This window comes from Mustela lutreola, chromosome 1, assembly GCF_030435805.1.
Source record: "Mustela lutreola isolate mMusLut2 chromosome 1, mMusLut2.pri, whole genome shotgun sequence".
Lineage (NCBI taxonomy): Eukaryota > Metazoa > Chordata > Mammalia > Carnivora > Mustelidae > Mustela > Mustela lutreola.
The window spans coordinates 235,653,353-235,675,545 of NC_081290.1; the positions used below are offsets into that span (position 1 = coordinate 235,653,353).

The 22,193-nt window shown below is 38.4% G+C and overlaps 1 protein-coding gene across 1 annotated transcript; it reads left to right on the forward strand.

Annotated features, from left to right (window-relative positions):
* Window positions 1–12,684: 12,684 nt before the first annotated feature.
* On the forward strand, window positions 12,685–16,268 carry LOC131836548 (olfactory receptor 52B6). Its single transcript, XM_059182105.1, is given in 3 exon segments — window positions 12,685–12,732; window positions 15,277–15,850; window positions 15,853–16,268. Coding segments are annotated over 3 exon segments (1,038 nt in total).
* Window positions 16,269–22,193: the final 5,925 nt, after the last annotated feature.

A 22,193-nucleotide genomic window follows, 5' to 3' on the forward strand; every position in this document is an offset into this window, starting at 1 on the left:
TCCTTTAGTCCCTATATCTCATCTGCCAGCTCTTCTGATCCTCTTTGAAAGCCTGTCTGATCTGCCTACTGTGTTTTTCTATTTCCTTACCTTTTCAAGTCATTAGTCATTAACTGGAGCCATACAATAAGAATCCCAGTTCTTCCAATATCTTGGGAGTTTTTTTCTTTATTTCATGCTGCCAGATTGCTCTCTTAAAAATATGAAATTATTAGAACATTCACAAACTTGCTTAAAAGCTTGTCATTGGGGGTGCCTGGGTGGCTCAGTGGGTTAAGCCTCTGCCTTTGGCTCAGGTCATGATCTCAGGGTCCTGGGATCAAGGCCCACATCGGGCTCTCTGTTCATTGGAAAGTCTGCTTCTCCCTCTCTCTGCCTGCCTCTCTGCCTACTTGTGATCTCTCTCTCTCTGTTTCAAATAAATAAATAAAATCTTAAAAAAAAAAAATAAGCTTATCATTGGGATGCCTGGATGGTTTAGTCAGTTAAGCATCTGCCTTTTGCTCGGGTCATGGTCCCAGGTCTGGGATTGAGTCGCACCTGGGCCTCCTTGCTGGGCAAGGACCCTGCTTCTCCCTATGCCTGCAGCCCCCCCTGCTGGTGCTCACTTGCTCACACACGCGTGTGCACTCCTCTCTCTCTCTCTCTCTCTCTCTCTCTCTCTCTCTCTGACAAATAAATAAATAAAATCTTTAAAATATTTTTTTTAAAAAATAAAAGCTTGTCATTGCCCCCATTATGCCTACAGAATATATTTTATCTTCTGCTTGGCAAGTCAGTAGTTTTCTTATATATTTTAGTTCTACCTATGTGAATGTGTCTCACATTTCCCCCATAATGGATGTCTATGTAGACCTCCATAGATTTCTCCTCATTCCTACAACTCATTGCTTAGATTGATGCCTTTTCCATCAGTGTAATCTTGTTTTCTTTCAACATGTGTAAATTCTATTCATTGCTCTTGATCCTTACCAACACTGATGTCTCCAGCACACCTTCTGAACCAAGCAGTCCATTCCCTTGCTTGTAAAACCACTTTAATAATTTTACCAAACTACCAGGTGACTGCATTTTTACATTATTTTCATGCCTGTTCTCTTGGATTCTCTTTTATAGATATATGAGCATCCTCTGTTAATGATTGGGAACTCCTCTTGAGGACAAATTTTCTGTCCTCATGGATCTCTTCTAGAATAAAAGAAGGCACGATTTCACATAGAATAACTGTTCAATCTCAGGAGTAAGACTGATATTTCAAGCTTGTCATTCTTTACTTATTTTTTCATTGTGTCCTGTTTGGGCCAGAAAATATTGAATATATAGCTTGAATACACATAAACACATACACCACACACACATTTTCTTGGCTTATTGTCTCATCCTCCATCCTCAAAGACAATAAAAGGGGGTTGAGTCTTTCTTAAGTCTCCTTATTCTAACCTCTACAATCACATATCTCTCTCTGACTCTGAACTTTTCTATCTGCCTCTTCTGCTTTTAAAGACTACTGCAATTATATCAGACTCACCCAGATAACCCAATGTAGTATTTTATAGTCAAGTGATTAGCAGTCATAAATATATTTTGACATATAAATAACTTATGTGCAGGTTCCAGGAGTTAGGATATGCATATCTTTGAGGGGTCATTCATTATTTTAGCTATTATAATCTTTCCCTGGATTTTTCCCAGGATCTTCTCCAGTCTGCCTCCCCAAAACAACTACCAACATTACCATGCTCAGATTATACTCACAGGCACCTTATTCTGATGTTAGGAAACCAATAAAGGACTCGAAGAGGATAATTCCAAGATAAGAACAGAGAGATACAGGAGGTAACACAACACAGGTGGGGAGAACATATAAAGAGAAAGGTACCCAGACAAGAAGTGAAGCATAGGAACAAAGAAATTTAATTCCAGCCAAGAAAGACAGACACACCTGGACAGCATAACCTTTTATTTCTCACTGCTTTTCTCAGGGGATGGGAAGACTGAGAAGTGAGGTGTCTAAATTCTAGAGGGACTCCAGGGAGTCTAGTCACCAGTCAATACTATTAATATTAGTATATAAATGTTTGCATTAATGTTTTCCTGGTCTAGAAACATAGTATGATTCAGCATTTGGGACAGAGAGGAGGAACCAGGAAGTGCTGGAATACTTCAGCCTGCACAAAGTAGTCATTTACAGAAAATTCAAGAAATAATTTTTTTGAAAGAAAAAACCAATTTGAATTAGCTAGGCTCCAGGTTCTGACTCTGAAGAATGGTGTGATAATAACCCTTTAAACTCAGATCCCAGATGTTTTTGTGTTTGGAGAAAAACAATCAATTGATTAGGGATGTGGGCGAGTTCCAGATATGGTTGTAGGACAGATACGAGTATCACTGGTTTCACCAAATGGGGCTTTCAGGTCTCTCCTTGTAACTGCTTTGAGGTACTTTGAAGAAACTCTAGACTCCTGAGCAAGATGAGTTAATCTTTCACCTAAAAATTCCTTTAGGTCTTTGCATATTATCGAATGTTTAACCTACTGCTCGTGATTATCATTAACAACCAGATGCTTATGGCAGAAACTTTGAAGCTATTCTTGAAACCACTTATTCTCTCACTTCTCTTATTTTCATTTTATTGATTCTGTTAATGTATTGCCAAAAACAAAACAAAACAAAACAAAAAACAACAACCTACCACAGGTCTTAGTGTCTTACAGGGACATTTCACACTTGAATTGTCTTGGCAGTGTAACAGATCTGCTTACTAAGGAAGGAGCTGAAGATACATCATAATTTTGTGGTACTAAGGTTTCCATTTTACAAATCAGATAAAAGTATCAAGTTTTAAAATTATTTTTGAATATCTCAAGGGAAAACAGGCCAGAGTATTAAAAGTTGTATGCTGGCCAGCTTGGTATATCAACTGTGGTGCATAAAAATGGGTAAAATAGGGGCGCCTGGGTGACTCAGTCGGTTAAGCGGCTGCCTTTGGCTCTGGTCATGGTCCCAGTGTCCTGGGATGGAGCCCTGCATTGGTCTTCCTGCTCAGCAGGGGAGTCTGCTTCTCCTTCCAACTCTGCCTGCTGCTCTGCCTACTTGTACTATCTGTCAAATAAAATAAATAAAATCTTTTTAAAAATTGTTTTAAATGGGTAAAATAACCCCTAAAAACGTATTTTGACTCTGCTGTGCCCCTGAGTTCTTGCTTATCTTTGAGCAACTTACATGAAATTGACTTTCCTTCATCTCAGCAGGTGAAAGTGAAAATTCCAGAGGAAAAAATCAAACTGAGCACAGGGTAACACTAACACCATCCATTTCAACAATATAAAAAAGTAAGTCAAACATTCCAAAATAAAAACACATAGTATACACAAAAACTCCATTTCAAAAAAAATCAAAGTAAAATAGTAACACACTGAAATATTCTAAAATTAAACTGTTCCATCTAAGAAGAGCCTAAGGAGATATGAAACTAAATATAATGAAATTTCCAGGATAGGACTCTGGGACAGAAAAAGTACATCAGTTAAAACTAGAGAAAACTGTTATGGCTGCTTGTACTAGATTGTCCTTTGTCTCTGACAGAAGAATTTGTGTCTTCTACCAGCCACCATGAAACTGTGGCAAGATAACTTGATTAGGTTGCAAGGAGAGGAAAATTTCAGACTCCTCACAGTTCTTAACATAGACAATTTGAGAATATAGAATAAATACATCATAAAACCAAGTAAACAAAACCCTAAGGAACAATGACTCACAGAAATGAAACTATCTTTACTATCAGCTGTCCTCTTTATAAAGACATCAAGATAGATTCTTTAGAACAAATAAATGTAATTATAAAATGATTTGTTGAAAATGAAACAGATATATACCATTCTAGGATGCTATATCAAAAGAAGTAGTGTTGAGTTATAGCTCTTTCTAACAAGGTTGTTTCCTGAACCTACAAAACATACAGTAAATGTTCAAAAGATGTTTAACTATTATAATTGATTCTTGTATATAAGAGAGAATATATTGGGTGAACCTGGTAGTGGTATTAGGGAGGGCACATATTGCATGGAGCACTGAGTGTGGTGTATAAACAATGAGTTTTGGAACACTGAAGAGACATAAAATAAAATTTAAAAAAAGAATATACATTTATGTATGTATGACCTATAATTATATCATCATTTTTTCTGTACAAATAATCTTAGTTATATACTGGTATTTCTACTGCAAATATACTGTAAACAGAAGTAAGTCTTTCTGATATAAATTATATCTGAAATGAACCTTTGTTGATATCACTTTACCTTCATTAATAATAATGTGTCAATATTGGTATATTGGTTATAAAATGTACCATTCTAGATAAGATATTAGTGATATCTTATTATTAATTATAGGAAATCTCTGTACAGTCTTTGTAAGTTTTCTGTACCAGAAACTGCTAATATAGGAGCTTATTACAGTAAAGGGATACAAGATAATGTTTTTTTAAAGAATCACAAGCATTTCTCTTCTCTTACATAGTCCTAAGACAGAAAAAATGCTCCCCTCGTTATAGTTTCCATTTCTTTCCTCCCACTCCTTCATGAACACTCTCCAGTCTCTACCACCCACTAAAACTGCCCTCTCTCTGGTACCCAGGGACCTCTATAACGTCCAGTTTTATGAGTAATTCTCAGCTGTCTATCTACTCAACACATAAGCAGCATTTGAAAACTATGAACACTTCCACATACTCCAATTTTTTCTTTCATATCTTGATTTTTATATTTTCTCCTGTCCCTTCTTCTACCTCATTAGCTGATTCTTTTTTTCTCCCTATGTCCTCTGTCTTTCCTTTTTCTGAATCTTTTATTACTCCAGTGCTCCTTCTTCAGCTCTCCTTGCTCTAGTTTTACTCCACAAAGTGTGTGTGTGTGTGTGTGTGTGTGTGTATGTGTATTTTAAGCACCATTTATTCACTCATGACTCCTAAATTTATATTCCAGATTCCTAGATTCAACTGCTTTCTCAGCACATCTACCTAATGCTGTATAGGCATTTCAAGCAAAACATGTCCAAAATCAGACTCTTCCTCCTCCTTAAGCCATCTTTATCACTGTAAATAGCAACTCCATCATTCCAGTTGCTGAGACCAATAACCTTTGAATCATTCTTGATTCTTTCTCTTATATCACTTGTGTGATCATCATTAAATCCTATTAGCTCTACTATCAAAGTGTATTCAAAATTTATTTTCAAAACCTCTAATTCTCCATCCCTAGTCTATGTGGCTATAATTTCTCATCTGGAAAATCAAAATAGCTTCTTACATGGTCTATCTTCAGTTTACTTACCATAGAAAAGCCAATAATATTTCTAAACATGTAAGCCATAACATGTAGTTTCTCACTTCAAAATCTTTTTGACAACCACTATGGAAAATCATTTAACAGTTCTTTTCAAAACTAAAAATAGACTTTCCATAAAACCCAGCTATTGCACATTTTGCAGTAGATTTTGGGCATTTATCTCAGAGAAACAGAGATTTTGTTTTCGTGCATGAACTTATAGTTGGATGTTCATAAAGCTTTATTCATAGTAGTCTCAAACTGAAAACTACACAAATATCCTTCAAAAATGAATGGTTATACAAACTGTAGTATCATGAAATACTACCTAGCAATAAACAGTAACGAACTGTTGGCACACTCAACAACTTGCATGAACCGCAAAGAAACCGTGCAGAGTGAAAAGCCATTCTCAAAAGAGTGCATACTGCATAATTCCATTCATGAAGCATTGGTAAAATATAATGATAGATATAGAGACTAGAATAGTGGCTGTCAAGGGTTAGAAAGAGGGAAGGGATAGTCATGGCTATACAGAAGTAAAATGTGGGAATCCTGTGGCAATGTTCCATTTGAATATCATGATTTTGTTGGTAGTTTAGCAAGGCAATACATGTAATAAAATTGCATAGAAATATACATACAGACACAAATGAGTGCATGTATAAATGGTGGAATTGGAATGAGCTCTATGGGTCCTTGTCAATTTCTTGGGTTTGATATTTTGTGATAGATACTTAAGACATCAACATTGAGAGGCTGGAATAAAGTTGCATGAGATTTCCTAGTATGCTTCTTTGTGAACGTCTATGAATTTATAATTATGTCAAAATTTAAATAGTTTTTAAAGACCCTTGCTGTGTTTTTCTAGCTCACTAAGAATAAAATATAAAATCTGTATTGCATGACTTACTGAAGCCCCTGAATGATGCGGCCTCTTCCCCAACCAATCACTTATCCCCACCAATCCTCCAGTTATAATATACCACTACCTATTCTTCAGACACACCAATTAAGCTCATGTCTCTAGGTTCTTGCTCTTAATTATACCTCTTCTAGGGATTAGCTTTAACCAAAACTCTGAATGTTTGCTTTCATCGTCTAATCCAAGTATCTGATATGACATCACTCCTGATTGATCCTACCTTACTTTATTTTTCTTCATTTCTCTTATCTCAACCTGCCATAATTATGGATTCACTTATTTATTCACTTATTATTATCTACATGTTTCCACTGGAATATAATTTCCATGAGAGCAATGACTTTATCTGTTGGTTATCACCAGTAAGTACTCAATAACAAATATTATTGACTAAATAGTGTTTGACTCTAGAGGAAAGAGGGCTCTCATACAGTGTACATATAAAATCATATGACTGTTAGTTGGCAGAGAAACAGAAGGCTGCAGAATAAACCTCTATATCCTACAATCTAGGGGTCACAAGTTAGAGTCAAGGAGTCACCAAAGACACCACCATCAATGGCTATCACATCAACATATTAGTCATACTGGAAGAATGCGAGTGAAATAAGTCAAGCAGAGAGAGTCAATTATCCTATGATTTTGCTTATTTGTGGAGCATACGAAATAACATAGAGGACATGGGGGGATGGAGAGGAGAAGGGATTTGGGGGAAATTGGAGGAGGAGACAAACCATGAGAGACTGTGGACTATGGAGGGCACGTACTGCATGGAGCACTGGGTGTGGTGCATAAACGATGAACTCTGGAACAATGAAAAGAAATGTAAAAAAATAAAAATAAAAATTTAAAAAAACAGATTAAAAAACCTTCGCTTTGAACTTTTTTGGGGAAAAAAAAAAGAAGGAAATCATGATTTCTGACTTACTCTTTCCTGATAGATCTTTAAGAATACATCCAACTGAAGAAAGTTAAATTACATTCAGATGTAGTTATAGTGTTCCAAATTTTTTCAAAAAGAAGGAATGTTGGGGCACCTGGGCGGCTCAGTGAGTTAAAGCCTCTGCCTTCGACTCAGGTCATGATATCAGGGTCCTGGGATTGAGCCCCACATCCATCCGGCTCTCTGCTCAGCAGGGAGCCTGCTTCCTCATCTCTCTCTGCCTGCCTCTCTGCCTACTTGTGATCTCTGTCTGTCCAATAAATAAATAAAATCTTTAAAAAGAAACAAAAAGAAGGAATGTTAAATGGAAGTTTAAAAAGCCAACTGACAGAATTCAGGGCAAATATATTCTCAAATACATATATTAAACATACAGTTGTCTTTGTCTTTTCTTTGCCTACTTATTTTATTTGACCCATTTTCTATTGCAATTTTTGTCCTTTTTTCTTATTTATTTATAGGATTGCCTCATAGTTATTTTCCTATTACTAAAAAACTGCTTGCAGGCTGATACTTATCATTTTACTTATTTTATATCTGTCTATACAGACATTTTCTATGTAGGTATAATCAGTTGGTTAAGCATTAATTTTATTATTTGTACTTTTTGAGTTCTAATAAGAAATAAGTTCTTATCCAGTTGTCATAAATTTAAGACTACATCTGTTTATTTGATTGTTATTTGCTTCTATTTGTTTCTGTTTTTATTTTATCTTTTCTTCGTCACTGAAAGAACACCTGCTTGGGGCTTAGATGTTCATGGAGAATTGAAGAATCCCACCTTAAAACAGAGAGCTGAATACTGGGTTAGTGCTATTTGAACACCATTTACCATTATTTTAATAATGAGAAAATCTGTTAAGACCTATGACCAGGGCTTATCAATATGTCCTGAAATTTCAATCTCATTTTAATATTAAGACAACCAAATTAAGGAGATGACATGGAAAAATGGATGAGTAAAGACCTGCAATAGTTTGCCCTCTGTAAAAGTTATGAAAAAAATTAGATAAATAATTAGGATCAACTTATTCATAATTCTGGGAGTTAATCAAATTCTTGAAGCCACTTGCAGAGCATTTATTCAAGAAAAATGGCTCAACAGAGTAAAGAACAAAGAGCTTTGTGGAGTTTTAAGTTGTTTGAAAATTATTCTCCTCTTTCCAGATATGTAGAGCCTTAAAAATAAAAGCTTACATTCCCAGAGAAGTTTGGCAGCCACTGGAGGAAGCAAAATGGAAACTGGGCTCATTCCAATCCTCATTCCCAAAGAATTTTCATTATCTGACTTGTCTGGTAGTTCCTTGGAAGACCTGACTTACACAGCTGAACAAAGTTTGTCCAGTATTAAAAGGTTTCTCAAAGAAAGAGACATTTATTGAAAACAAAGCTGGCAAGTGTTTTAGTTTTGTTGCTGCTTGAGGCAACATAGACCATTACAGTAGACAGTAAATTAACCAAAAGAACTGAAATGTTAAAGCTGTAGAAATGAGACATCTGTAGAAGCTTTGGAAAAGACTGACATATCCTTGTAAATCAAGAAGCTCAGAGATATGTGAGGGCAGTGACCATGCTCAGGAAAGACCTAAGAATGCTCTAAGTTTTCACCTCTTGCTAACCTCAGGCTCTGCAAAAGCTGGAAATGAAGGCTAAGGCAGGGTTGTAAACTGCATGGCTGAGTAGTGACTATGTGCTCTAAAATGCACACAAAGCCCCTCAGTAAAGACTGGGTGGTTTATTGTTCTTGGTATTTACAAAAGTCTCTGTTTAATCATTAGCTGACCTCTAGGATAACTGAGTAGAGACTTCAGTAATCACATGAGACAAAGAATATAAACTTTAGAGAATTAGTTCAAGAAAGTGATTAAAGAAATAGCAGCTAGAACAATTAGCAACACAAGCATACCCTAGGAATAAGGGAAAATCCAATTTCCAGAGTTACCACAGTTTAACCACTGCCCAATGTCTTTGCATGTTTCATATAGTTCACAGACTAGAAAAAGAATAATCAATAAAAACTGTTCTTGAAAAGCCCAGATGTTTGAATTATTATACAAAGACTTGATATCATCTATTTTAAATGTGTTCAAAGGGCTAAAACCAACCATGTCTATAAGATTAGAATTATAAAAAAGAAAAGAAAAAGAAAACAAATATAAATACTGGAGTTGAAAATTGTAATAAGCAAACTGAAAGGGGCTCAAAGGCAGATTTGAACTAGCAAAATAAAGACTCACCAAATGAAAAGACAGGTCAATTGAGGTCAAATAATCTGAGGGACTAAAATTTTAAAAAGTAATAAAAAATGAATAGAACCTAAGAGACATGAGACACTACCAAATGTACCAACATATGATACATAATGTGAGTCTGAGAAAGAAAGGAAAGAGAGAACAGTGCAGAAAGAATAGTTAAAGAAATAATGGAGTGTCTGCCTGGCTCAGTTGGCTAAATGTCTGCCCTTGGCTTAGGTCATGATCTCAGGTCCTGGGATTGAGTCCCACTTGGTGGGGAATCAGTTTCTCCCTCTCCCTCTGTTCCTCCCTCCTGCTTGTGCTCTCTCTCTCTCATAGGTAAATAAATAAATAAACAGTGATGGTGATAATAAAGAAAAATAGCAATAAGCTTCCTAAATGTAATTTTTAAATGAATCTATGCATTCAAGAAGCTCAATTATTTTTTGGTAGGACAAATACAAAGAAATCCACAATGGGATAGTTCATAATGAAATTGCTGAAAGCCAAAGACAGAGTATTGAAAACATGGAGGGAAGGTTCACCTGGGTGGCTCAGTGGGCTAAGCCACTACCTTCAGCTCAGGTCATGATCTCAGGGTCCTGGGATCAAGTCCCTCATCGGGCTCTCTGCTCAGCAGGGAGACTGCTTCCCTCTCTCTCTCTCTCTGCCTACCTCTCTGTCTACTTGTGATCTCTCTCTATCAAATAAATAAATAAAATCTTAAAAAAAAAAAAAACATGGAGGGAAGCAACTCATTATGTACAAGGACTTGTTAATAGAACTGACAGCTGATAAGTCATCAGAAATCATGGAGGTGACAAAGCAATGTAGTAACATTCAAAGGACTGAAAGAAAAAAAAATCTCAATTAAGAATTCTATATCTGACAAAACCTCTTCTTTAGAAATGCAGATGTCACTCAACAAACTAGGATAGAAGTTCCCTCAACTCAATAAGTTGCATCTGTGTGAAGTTCACAGCTAACATCGTACTTGATGGTGAATGACTGGATGATTTCTCCCTAAGATCAAGAAGATAGGATGTCTGCTCTTGTCACTTTTATTCAACAGTGTACTGGAGGTTCTAGCCAAGGAAATTGGTAAGAATAAGGAATAAAAGGCATCTAGATTGGAAGAGAATAAGTTAAACTATCTCAATTTATAGTTGACATGATCTTTATATAAAAAATCCCAAGGAATCCACTAAAAATAAAAATAAGAAACTATTAGAACTATACATGAGTTCAGCATGTATAGTTAATTACACAATATTTAGGGTCAATATACAAAAATTGCTTATATTTCTTTTCATTTGTAATGAACAATCTTGTAACAAATTAGTAAAATGATTCAATTCATAAGAACATCACAAAGAATAAAATATTTAAGAATAAATTTAAGGGGTGCCTGGGTGGCTCAGTGGGTTAAAGCCTCTGCCTTTGGCTGGGGTCATGATCCCAGGGTCCTGGGATTGAGCCCTGCATCGGGCTTTCTGCTCAGTGAGGAGCCTGCTCCCCCACCCTTCTCTGCCTGCCTCTTTGCCTACTTGTGATCTCTGTCAAAAAAATAAAATCTTAAAAAAAAAATAAATTTAAGATGTATAAATTGTATACTCTGAAAAATAGAAAATATTGTTGAAAAATTAAAAGAGACGTGCTCTGCATAATGAATGGGGGAAAATATCACATGTTCATGGGTTGGAAAACTCAACATTGTGAAGATGGCAATACTTCCTAAATTGATCTGCAGATTCAAATCAATCTCTATCAGAATCACAGCTGACTTCTTCATAGAAATTAACAAATTGTTTCTAAAATCCATATGGAGTCTCAGGGATCCAGAATAGTCAAATCAATTCTGAAAAAAAAGCAGTGTGAAATAGGAGGACTCATAATTCCTGAGTTAAAACTTATAATGAAACAGTGATCAAGAAAGTGTAATGCTAATGCAAGAATAGGCACTTAAATCAAGAAACTTACAAAGTTCTTTCACATTCATTGTCTCACTTGTCACAATAAAATCATAAACACACATGCACACACAAATCTGTGCACACCACATACTTTCAGTCCCAAATGCAACTGGACACTCCCTGAAGCCACCCTAACTTTACCAAGCAGAATTATACTTCTAGCCTCTGGATTCCCATAGGTCTTTACACCCACTGTCTTAATTATTCGTAGCTGCTCACTGTAAGAGGACATGTTTCCCTTACCCGTAGACCTTAAATATTTACTAAAGAAGAGTTCCCTCTTGACTTTTCCAGTTTTTAAATGAGCAAGATAGGAACAATAGTCCCTACATATCCTTTCCTTCAGGACGACGTTTGAATACAACAGATTTTAGCAATGAAGGGATGAAGAGAGAACATTAAGGTAAGAAAGGTGCAGAGGTTTGAAGACAGACACTAGACAGATGGTGAATGAAAGAAGCCCAAGAGGAAAATGCTCTAGGAAGGACAAAAGGATGAGAGAAAGAGAGGAGAGAGAGTGGGATTGAAGGCATGGAAAAGAGCTAGTATTGGGAAGGAGATGCAAAAACAAGTTCAATGGAAACTCTCACACCAAGTAAGAGCCTCTGAGTTGGTGCTGACCATCACTGCATCACACTCCTTTGGTTCTCAGAGTCTCTATCAACTGATTTCTTTTCTCTGGCTCTATGCCAGAGCATCTCCTTGTCTGCCTTAGATCCTGTGTTGAACAGAAGTATATTGGCCCAAGTGTCAGGGGAGGGATTTGAAACTAAGCAGGGAAAGGACATACAAAGGGAGGAGAATCCATATCCCCAAAGGAAAAGAAGAAACAAAGACCATATGAAGCAAGGCCTTAGATTCAATTCTATATATTAAGGAAGGCTGAGCTGTGTAAGAAACATTGAATCGAAAAACTGTGACTCTGAGAAGGTGGCCTCAGGGAAGTAAGTCTGGGTCATATATTTTCAAGTTGGAGAGGAGGTTATTAATATGGGGGAATGAATGGGTAATGGATACAAGATAAGTAGACAGCTCTTAGCAACATTCAAGGAGATGTGAACGATGAAGGGGAAGAGTGGACTAGGTCACCTGAGGGAATTTTGTTCTGCAGGGGGGAAGAGCCGTTTGAAGGGTCACTTTTTATAAAGGGTCTCTTTAATACAGGTGAGGATTGATCAGCAGTTGATTCTTGGCTTGTAAGAAAGATAGTAGAATCATAAATGGCACACAAGCACGATCCTCTGACATTGAGAAAAAATGGGGAAAATGTTATTTTACTGCAATGGGGGGGGCATTTATAAATGATAAAGTTCCTGGATGGAACAGTCAGGTAAAGGACTCAAAAACAGGTGGGAATTGGAAATAGAAGGAACACTTTTTCTGGTAATTTCCCCAAAGCTGAGAAAAGCAAGAACTAGAGGGCAAGAGAATTGGGCATAGAAGGCGTGGGAGATCTGAAAACAGGGGCTTCCAGAGAGAAAATTGTGAGTGGAGCTCCTAGGGATACTCCCTAGTTTGGGGGTGCAGCAACATCAAGGCTGCCTCAACTGGACTGAAAACACAGCCCCATGGATTAGCAATAGGGAGCTGCTGTAAACTAAGGCTGCCTTGGAGGCTGATTATGGAGAAGGAGAACTGAAGTCAGAGAAGAATGCTGACTCAGACAAATGGGACCCAGGAAAGTGGGAGCTCATAGTGGAGTGCATGGAGTCCGTGGGAGCACATGGTGAGTGATGTTGGAGGGAGAACAGAGGCAACAATTGGCATGGGCTGTAGACTAGAAGAGAGTGTGAGAACAGAGGGTCTGTGCAAACTCATGGTTTTTATGACATGAGTGTGTGCCCCTAACAGTGTGAACTTATGTGGCCGTGTGAGTGGAGCCTTACCTATTCTCTCATCTTTCTTAATGCTCACCACATGTCAACTCTGTCTGAGACACCGGTGAATAGGACAGCAGCCCTGACCCTTAAGGAGCTTGCAATATATTGGGGCTGAAAAGATTTCAGTGTGGTAAGTTCTAGAGGGAGATAGGTGCTTGCAAGGGAATGCAGATGCCTTGAGGGGGGGCACAGCCCCCCCTCAGGGGATGAGGAAAGTCTTCCTGAATGAGAAATATAAACTGGGTAAATAAAAGTGAGGACGGAGGTAGAAGAAGCAGAATATATGAAAGACTACAGAGAAAGAAGAACAGGTTCAGAGACAAGTATCTGATCCAGTTTCAGCAGGAGAAGCAGGAAACATATTTGGGTGAATCTTTCAGGCAGAGAGAGATTATGATTTGTAATCAAGTCAGTACTGTGCTCAAAATTATCTTTAGGAAACATAATTTACATATGGAGGCTGTTGTAGAGCCTGGAAGAAGTGCAGACTAGGTGGTGGGAGTGGGGGCAGTTGTTCAAGTAAGTGGATCTGAAGCCTGGTAAACCAGGTAGATGACAAATACAGATTTGGGAGGTATTAGCACAAGTACACTGAATGAAGCCCAGGCTGTGGGCCAGATCAGTCAGGGCAAGTGGGCGAGTAAGGAGAGGTTGCAGACAGCCCAGAGGAAATACCCACAGTCCTGCTGGGACAGCCTAAGCCTTGATGAGGACTGGAAAGCAAGGCCAGGAGACAAGAGAAGAACCAGTGGAAGATAAAGAAATCAAAACCTAAAGAGGTGTATATGGAAGGACTGACTTTGAAGGAAAGAAGAAAGATAGTAAGTAGTGGAACAGGTAGTAGAATAAGATATTTTTTAAAAGATTTTATTTATTTATTTGTCAGAGAGAGATCACAAGTAGGCAGAGAGGCAGGCAGAGAGCCTCTGCCGAGCAGAGAGCCTGATGTGGGACTCGATCCCAGGACTCTGAGATCATGACCTGAGCTGAAGGCAGAGGCTTAACCCACTGAGCCACCCAGGCTCCCTGAGTAAGATGTTTATATGAGAGCTGTTGTTGTTTTTTTCATTTGTTTTCAAGGTTCTAAAGACATGAATATTTATAAATGCAAAATATCTAAGAAAGACGATCCAAGAAAAATTAGGAGAAATTGAAGATATAGAAGAGAGAAATAATTGATGGAACAAAGTCCCAGAGGAGGTAGGAAAAAAAGAGGATTCAGAGAATAGATGGGGAAATTATTCTTTCAGAGATGCATACATACTTACACACATATGTACATATATCCATAGGCACATGCACAGGACTATGTGTACGTGTGTGTTTACACAGCTAGTTTTAAAAATAGTTTAAGAACACACACACATGAAAGTAATTATGGGACCTGCAGATCCAGGTCTTTTCTTTTTTTTCCCCACATAATGTCCAGTGCTCTTTCTAAATGCCACAGCAGACTTCACTGCCTCCATACTTGTCAGAGCATCTGTGATGGGGGGAAAAGAGATGCAGTGTCTTCAGTGCCCACTGCCCCCAATCCCATTCTCCCACATGGTCTACCAAGCAGAGACAATTGCTCCTTGGTGTGGGGCTGTAGCCCTTCTGTACAGAGCCTGGGACTTTCGCAGAGCTCATTACAGTTCACATACCTATAGCGATTACCGAGATTGTTTTTGGTGTTCTAGCTGTTCCTGTTCTTTTCAGAACCTGTGGCACTGTACTGGGTCTGGCAATGTTTTTGAGCCCTGTGAAAGTCCTAGAATGATACTGAAAGCCTTGGAATAAGAACACAGACCTTTCTGTGGGCAGGGTCTATAGCCGTGCCCTTTGTGCAGAGAGCCTGTGGGCCATTGTCTAGAGAGAATACGCCTTCGCAGAGCCCAGAGTGGTTGTAGGACCTCTAAATGTGTGCAGACCTTGTGGCTGTTTGCAAGCCTCTCCATGCATTCTGCTGGTGTGTATGAAGTCTGAAGCCACATGTTTCCCCTTTGGTATAGGAGAAGAAAATCATGGCCCTTTCATCTGCCAGCAACAGAGCTGCCGGGAATGACTCTGACACTCGCGTGGCAGGCTGCCTCCTCACTGGCATCCCTGGGCTGGAGCACCTGCACATCTGGCTCTCCATCCCCTTCTGCACCATCTATGAAGTTGCCCTGGCAGGCAACGGCATTTTAATTTGTGTCATCCTCTCCCAGCCAGGTCTGCATGAGCCCATGTACGTATTCTTGGCCATGCTGGCCAGTGCTGATATCTTGCTCTCCACTTCCACAATGCCCAAAGCACTGGCCAACTTCTGGCTAGGTTATAGCCACATTTCCTTCGATGGCTGTCTCACCCAGATGTTCTTCATCCACTTTCTCTTTGTGGCTGACTCTGCTGTCCTGCTGGCCATGGCCTTCGACCGATTTGTGGCCATCTGCTTCCCGCTGAGATACACCACAGTCCTCACGAGCTTGGTCATTGGGAAGATTGTGGCTGCCACCCTGACCCGCGGCTTCATCATTATATTTCTGTCCATCTTTCTTCTCAAGCGCCTGTACTACTGCCGGATCAACGTCATTGCACACACTTGGGCGAGCACATGGGCATCGCCCGTCTGTCCTGTTCCGATATCTCCATCAATGTCTGGTATGGGTTGGCAGCTGCTCTACTTTCCACAGGCCTGGACATCATTCTTATCACTGTTTCCTACATTCATATCCTCCGAGCCGTCTTCCGCCTCCCTTCTCGCAATGCCTGGTCCAAGGCCCTGAGCACTTGTGGCTCTCATGTCTGTGTCATCCTGCTCTTCTGCATCCCTGCCCTCTTCTCTGTCTTTGCCTACAGGTTTGGTGGGAGATGCATCCCACACTATGTACACATCCTCCTGGCCAACCTCTATGTGGTCATCCCACCTATGCTCGATCCCATTATTTATGGAGTGAGGACCAACCAGATTTGGGAAGGGGCTAAACAGATATTTTCCCATCTTTCCCAGGAATCTAAATAAATGTTCTCAAAATTGACCTCAACCTAATCCTTTCTGTATCTATCGGTTGTTCCTATAGTCACCCTATCCTTATCTCTACATCTCCCAGATATTGCAGAGCTAATATCATCTATGTCCCAATTTATTTAAATATACGCTCTACTCAAACCCACCTTCGATTTCTTTTTTAGAAATCTACAGTAATATCCACGCCACTTTCTTCTACCTGTTATTCAAATACCTTTTGATAACCCACTGTCTTAAGAAAAACTGATTAGGGGAAATGTGATAACTTACCTGAATCTACCATCCAAATAAGACTTTTCTCAGCAACCACTTGTATCTTCTCCTGAATATGTATAAGAATATGTATTATATGTATTCCTATTATCTATATAATGCATATAATCTAGAAAAACATACATCATATACTATATACATACAGTGCTTGGTATATAATAAATGCTTTGCAAATATAGCTTTATTTGTATTGTTGTTTTAAGTAATAGCTCATCCAACTCAATTAATAGCTAATTACCTCATAATTAATAATAAGTGGTCCTGAGAAAAACCATAAAAACTCTTAATCATAGGAAACAAACTGAGGGTTGCTGGAGGGAAGTGGGTGAAGAATGAGGTAACTGGGTGATAGGCATTAACGAGGGCATGTGGTGTAATGAGAACTGGATGTTATATGCGACTAATGTATCACTGACCTCTAATTCTGTAACTAATAATACAATATATGTTAATTAATTGAATTTTTTAAAAAATTAGTCCAGGGACCCAAGCAGAATCATACATGAGTTTTATCTCTACATAGAGGAATAGGAAAGAGAAAACAAGATTTAAAAAAGAAATAATCTAATATTTATAATGAGGGAATTCAACCAAATATAATTTTTAAATATAAAAATTAACCATATTTAGAAATTGTTGTAGACACTGTTTTAAGTATACCTACTACAAAAGACATAGACATTATTGCTGTTTTGCAGACACACCAAGTTCATCTCCTTCTCAGGTCCGGTTACCTGTCAGTCTGACGCCTAAAACACCCTCTTCCTTGATCTTTACATGACTCAATCCCTCCTTTCATTCAGTTTTCTGTTTATATGTTTCTTCCACAGAGATATTCCTATGATCTTCCAATTATAAATACTTCCCCTTTTTTATGGCAAAACAACCAAAACAAAAGCTTTTCCCCCCCAAAATTCCCAAAATAAAATACCATAAGCAAAACCAAAAGTCAATATCAAACTGGGAAGAAATATTTTCAAATTATATTACAGATGAATGGTTAATTTTTCCTAAGATATATAGAGTCCATAAAATGTAGGGGAAAAAAGATCAACAATCTAATGAAAGAAGACAAAGTCAATTGGAATATGCTAAACTATTATCAAAGGAAAATGTTAAGGCTACACCAAAATACAATTTCTCACCTGTCAGATTGGCATATATTAAAAGGATTAACACTGTGTTGGCAAAGATTTAAGAAAACAAGCTCTCTCATTCATTGCTCATGAATATAAAATATGACAAATTTTTGTGGAATTTGGAAATATCTTAACAAAATTCTCATGCATTTATCCTTCGATCGAGCAACCACACAGGAAATTGTCTTTTAGACATATCTTCACAGGTGCAAAACAATATATACACAACATTGGTAATTATGGCAAAATTTTTATAATACTACAGTAATTGAGACACTTAAATGGAGTCTGAATTCTGGGCTCCGGTGCTTACTAGGAGTGGTACATTCTTTAAGTTCCACAAAGACTTTAAAACCACACAGATTTGACTTAGAGAAATTCACCATATTCAATACATACCAGCCATTCGTCACTAGGCAATATATTGAACCTCTTTAAACTTCTTTAAACTTCTCTTAAAATGTAGTAACACCCACTTCAGAGTTGTTTTGATTATTAAGGAGATTAGCCTGACATAACAAAATAAATGGTTTTTAAATGGACATTTTGTTACTATCAAGTTTGTCACTATTAGGGAGCCTGGAGCCTCAGTCAGTTAAGCCTCCCACTCTTGATTTTGGCTCAGGTCATGGTCTCAGGGTTCTGTGTCAGACTCTGCACTCACCTGGGAGTCTGCTTAAGATTTTGTCTCCCTCTCCTTCTGCTCGTGTCCCTCTTTCTCTAAAATAACCAAGTAAATCTTTATTTAAATAGGTGTCACTATTATAAAATAGCTGGAAATACACCTCCTTTCAGGTGTATTTGTGTGCACCTCTGGGAGAACTGTATTTCTATAGGTTTAATACCTCAAAGTGGAACAGTTGGATGATAGATTATGCACATTTAAAATTCTAATAAAGTACATCACTTTTATTACTAAGAAGGCTTTTTTAAAAAGCCTTATTCACATATTTTTGTTCATATCAATTATGACTTGAATTAAACAACCCTAGGGTATCTGTTCCATTTTAGCAAAGTCTTCGTAACTGTTTTAGTGACTTTTGGTAATGCATTCTCTCTCTTTTTTTTTTTTTTCTTTTTTGGTCCTTCACCCCTCAGTCTGAATAACCTTGAAAAAATTGAGAGCCTTAAAGGCCTTGACAGAAACAGAATCTCACCAATCTGAATTAGGAAACAGTTGCTAATGAAGAACAAGGAAAGAGACAACCTGTATCACCATCCTGGACCTTCTGACAATACCCTTGAGCACCAACTATGCCCCCAGCATCCAGAGAGGCTGGCTGCATCCTCAGAATCCGGGAGAAGTAAGAGTCAGCCAAGGAAAAAGCCAAGCCTATATTACTGTATGTCATGATTGGATCATCTTCCAACCTAGAACACTCTACCCTTTCTCCAGCTGGCCATCCTGGCTGAAAACTACTGGGTGCTGAAGCTGGGTCCTAGAAAAAAACCTCACAAGAATTGTCAAGAAACATTGGCAAAGATTTGGAAATGGGAGAAAAAGACTATTGGTGCTCTTGGAATGGAATTTTGGATGTTGTCTAACATACTCTGGGAATTATCTGGTTCTATAAGGGTATATTACTGTGATTATCTTTGACTGGGGTCTAGGCTATTTTGAAACCCTGCAAATTATAGAAAATGTTAACAAAGCAAATGTTTTCTGTCTGGCATTGCAAATGATTTCTGTTCATGGCAAATGAAATTAATTTTGTCTGCTGAGAATACAAATTTCTTGTCAACTGCTGGCTTCTTCAGAGTAACCCATAAATAATCTGCTGATAAAACAAGGCAAAGTTTAGTCTTAATATAAGAAAGGAACCAGCGTCTTCAAAGGGAGAGTGGTAAAGTTGAGATATTTATGAAAATTTAGACTTCTATTCAAAATAGGTCTTGCAGTTCAGGGGCTTAATTAAGACTGGGTGAGGATAACAGTTTAAGACGGATGGAAACAGTAAGGTAAGAAGAATTTTAAGGTAAGAAGGCTTGAAAAGTCTTGAGGAGTAAATGCTGTCTATTAAATTTGATCACATATAATTGTATTTCTAGGTTGAATAATAAACTTATTTGAAAATTTTACCTTCCTGGACAAGAGCCTCCTAAAATAGCAAAATCATGTTGGAATAGTAAGTTTTTATTAATGTAGAGAGTAAGTTATGTAGGATGTAGAATGCTTCCATTCTCATTCCACAAGTCGTGTCTTATTTGAACTGATTTTAGTATCTTGCTGGCTCCTTCCTTAATTAATGAATTAAGTAAATCTTTGACATGTGTTTATTTATAATTGTGTAAATGTTGCCCATTTTATCTCTGTTTTAAATCCTTTAATGAGAAAGGAGATGAGAACCTAGGAGGATGAGGGGGAGAGAAAAAATTATGTGACGTTAAAAACTCACGTGAAGGGGTGCATGTGTGAGGGGTGCATGTGTGTCAGATAACTGGAGAGAGAAGCAGCAAAGAGTCAAGTAAAAATAGGACTCGTATTTTGTTAAGAAGCCACAAAGACGATGGAGAATGGCAAAGTCTTTGAACATGTCAAAGAGTGATTATAATAGTGGAATTTAAACTGGGAATATGAAAGAGTAGTACAGACATGGAGAGAGTACTGTAGACAGGGAGAGAGTACTGTAGACAGAGGCAGGAGCCAGTTTCATTAAAGTGGGATTAAAGAAAATTATGGTGATGGCACCTAGAGACAGAGAGTGAAATAATTGAAATCGAGGTCATATAGAGGTTTTGTAATTACGTGACAATAGGTATGCGGCATGACCATGGGAAAGAAGGACTGAGAAAGGATGGAAGACAAGCTTATTTTAGGAAAGATAGTGAACAGAATGAAGGTCGATATAAGCAAGGATCCTCTGTGACTAGAAATATTAAAAATCATGATAAGAGAGTTATATATATAAAGAGAGAGACAAAGAGCCAGAAGCAAGACCAAGAATGTAAAGATAATATTCCAAGAAGTTGAAAATACAGGGAGTTTTACAAATAGATGACTATAAGTCTCAGATTGTCCAGTGCAGAATTTCAAAAGTTGGAGAGGTGTGGAATATGGAATTAAAACTAGGGATATCCAGGGTTTTATGGCATGAGAGTCTGTGCAATGACTTTGAACCATGAGCTTCTTGCATGTGACATAACAGGGATAAAATGCATAGTGACATTGTTCCTAATGGTCTCAAACCAGTGAGTGGTGGTGAGTTTCCTGAAGAAGGAGGTGTGACAGGTCAGTACAGGAGAACTCATCGTTGTCTGCTCCAGCCTCTGGAGATGTGGAGGCTGGGGAAGGGCTGGTCTTCTCTGAGGCAGAGGGTCACTGTCTTGATTCCTGGGGCATCACTCCAACATTCCATGTCCCTTTTGGACAAGATAGACATCATCTGTTTTCCACAAAGCAGTCGAGTTCGCCAAGGCTCCCTTCAGCCTTAAATGCACAATGTTAGACGTGGACCTCTTAGGTGCTTACAAAATATTTTATTCTTAAAAACAATATTGCCTATAATATAGGGGAGGGGTAAGCTTTAAAAACAAAATTATTCAATACTTAACTGTCTATTAACCATGCTGTTAGGTTTCAATTCGACTGTCCTAGTTAATTATTTTGAACATGTGGGATGTGGGTATTTTTTCTTTGTTTTGGAGGAAAAATAAACATGGAGGAAAAATAAACATCCCTGAGGCCAAGACCTCAGTATCACCACCTCCTAACCTCTGATAATACCCAAGTCCTTTGTATTTGCTGTTCTTCAAGATCCTGTCACAGTGAGGCAGGCATCTCTTCCTCTTTCAAATTTACCATAGATGTTGCAGCATTCCTGACAAAACCCCACACTGAAAATAACTGGACATACTTTGAAAGCCTCCCTATAGGAGGCTTTCGGGCTCCTTCAATCCTATCCCATTTTTTCCTCTTTTATCCCTCCCCTACCCCCAGAAGCTGTCCTTGCTCTCTGTCCCAATCTGCATATGCAGGTATAGGTGAATGAAACCAGGTGTCCTTCATCCTCCCTCCAGAGAGTTTCACCTCCCCTGGAAGACTTCAGATGTGGGCTGGTGTTGAGTGGAGAAGTGTAGGGGATTTTGCAAGTTTTATTTGTGACCTGAGCTTGGGGAGAGAGCACAGAAAAGCTGATCTTGGGCCCAAAGTAGCTGTTGAAAGGCCATTGTCCAGCAGACCCTGATACAGAAAGCTAAATGGAAGAGGAGAGGCAGCCCTGAAGCCCTGAATAAAGGGATGGGGCCATCAGATGAGAGAGACTGAGAGGCCCACAGCCCACATTTCTCTTCCTCTTCCTTCTCCAGGAGGTAAGCCCAGTTTCTTTCTTTCCTCCTAGTGCCACCTTCACCGGACACCTTAAAGATCTACCCAAAATACAAGGAGATACACTTTCCATTGCTTATAGGATAATAAAATCAATCCCCATAGGGACCCCTGGGTGGTTCAGTCAGTTAAGCGTCTACCTTTGGCTCAGATCATGAGCCCAGGGTCCTGGGATTGAACCCT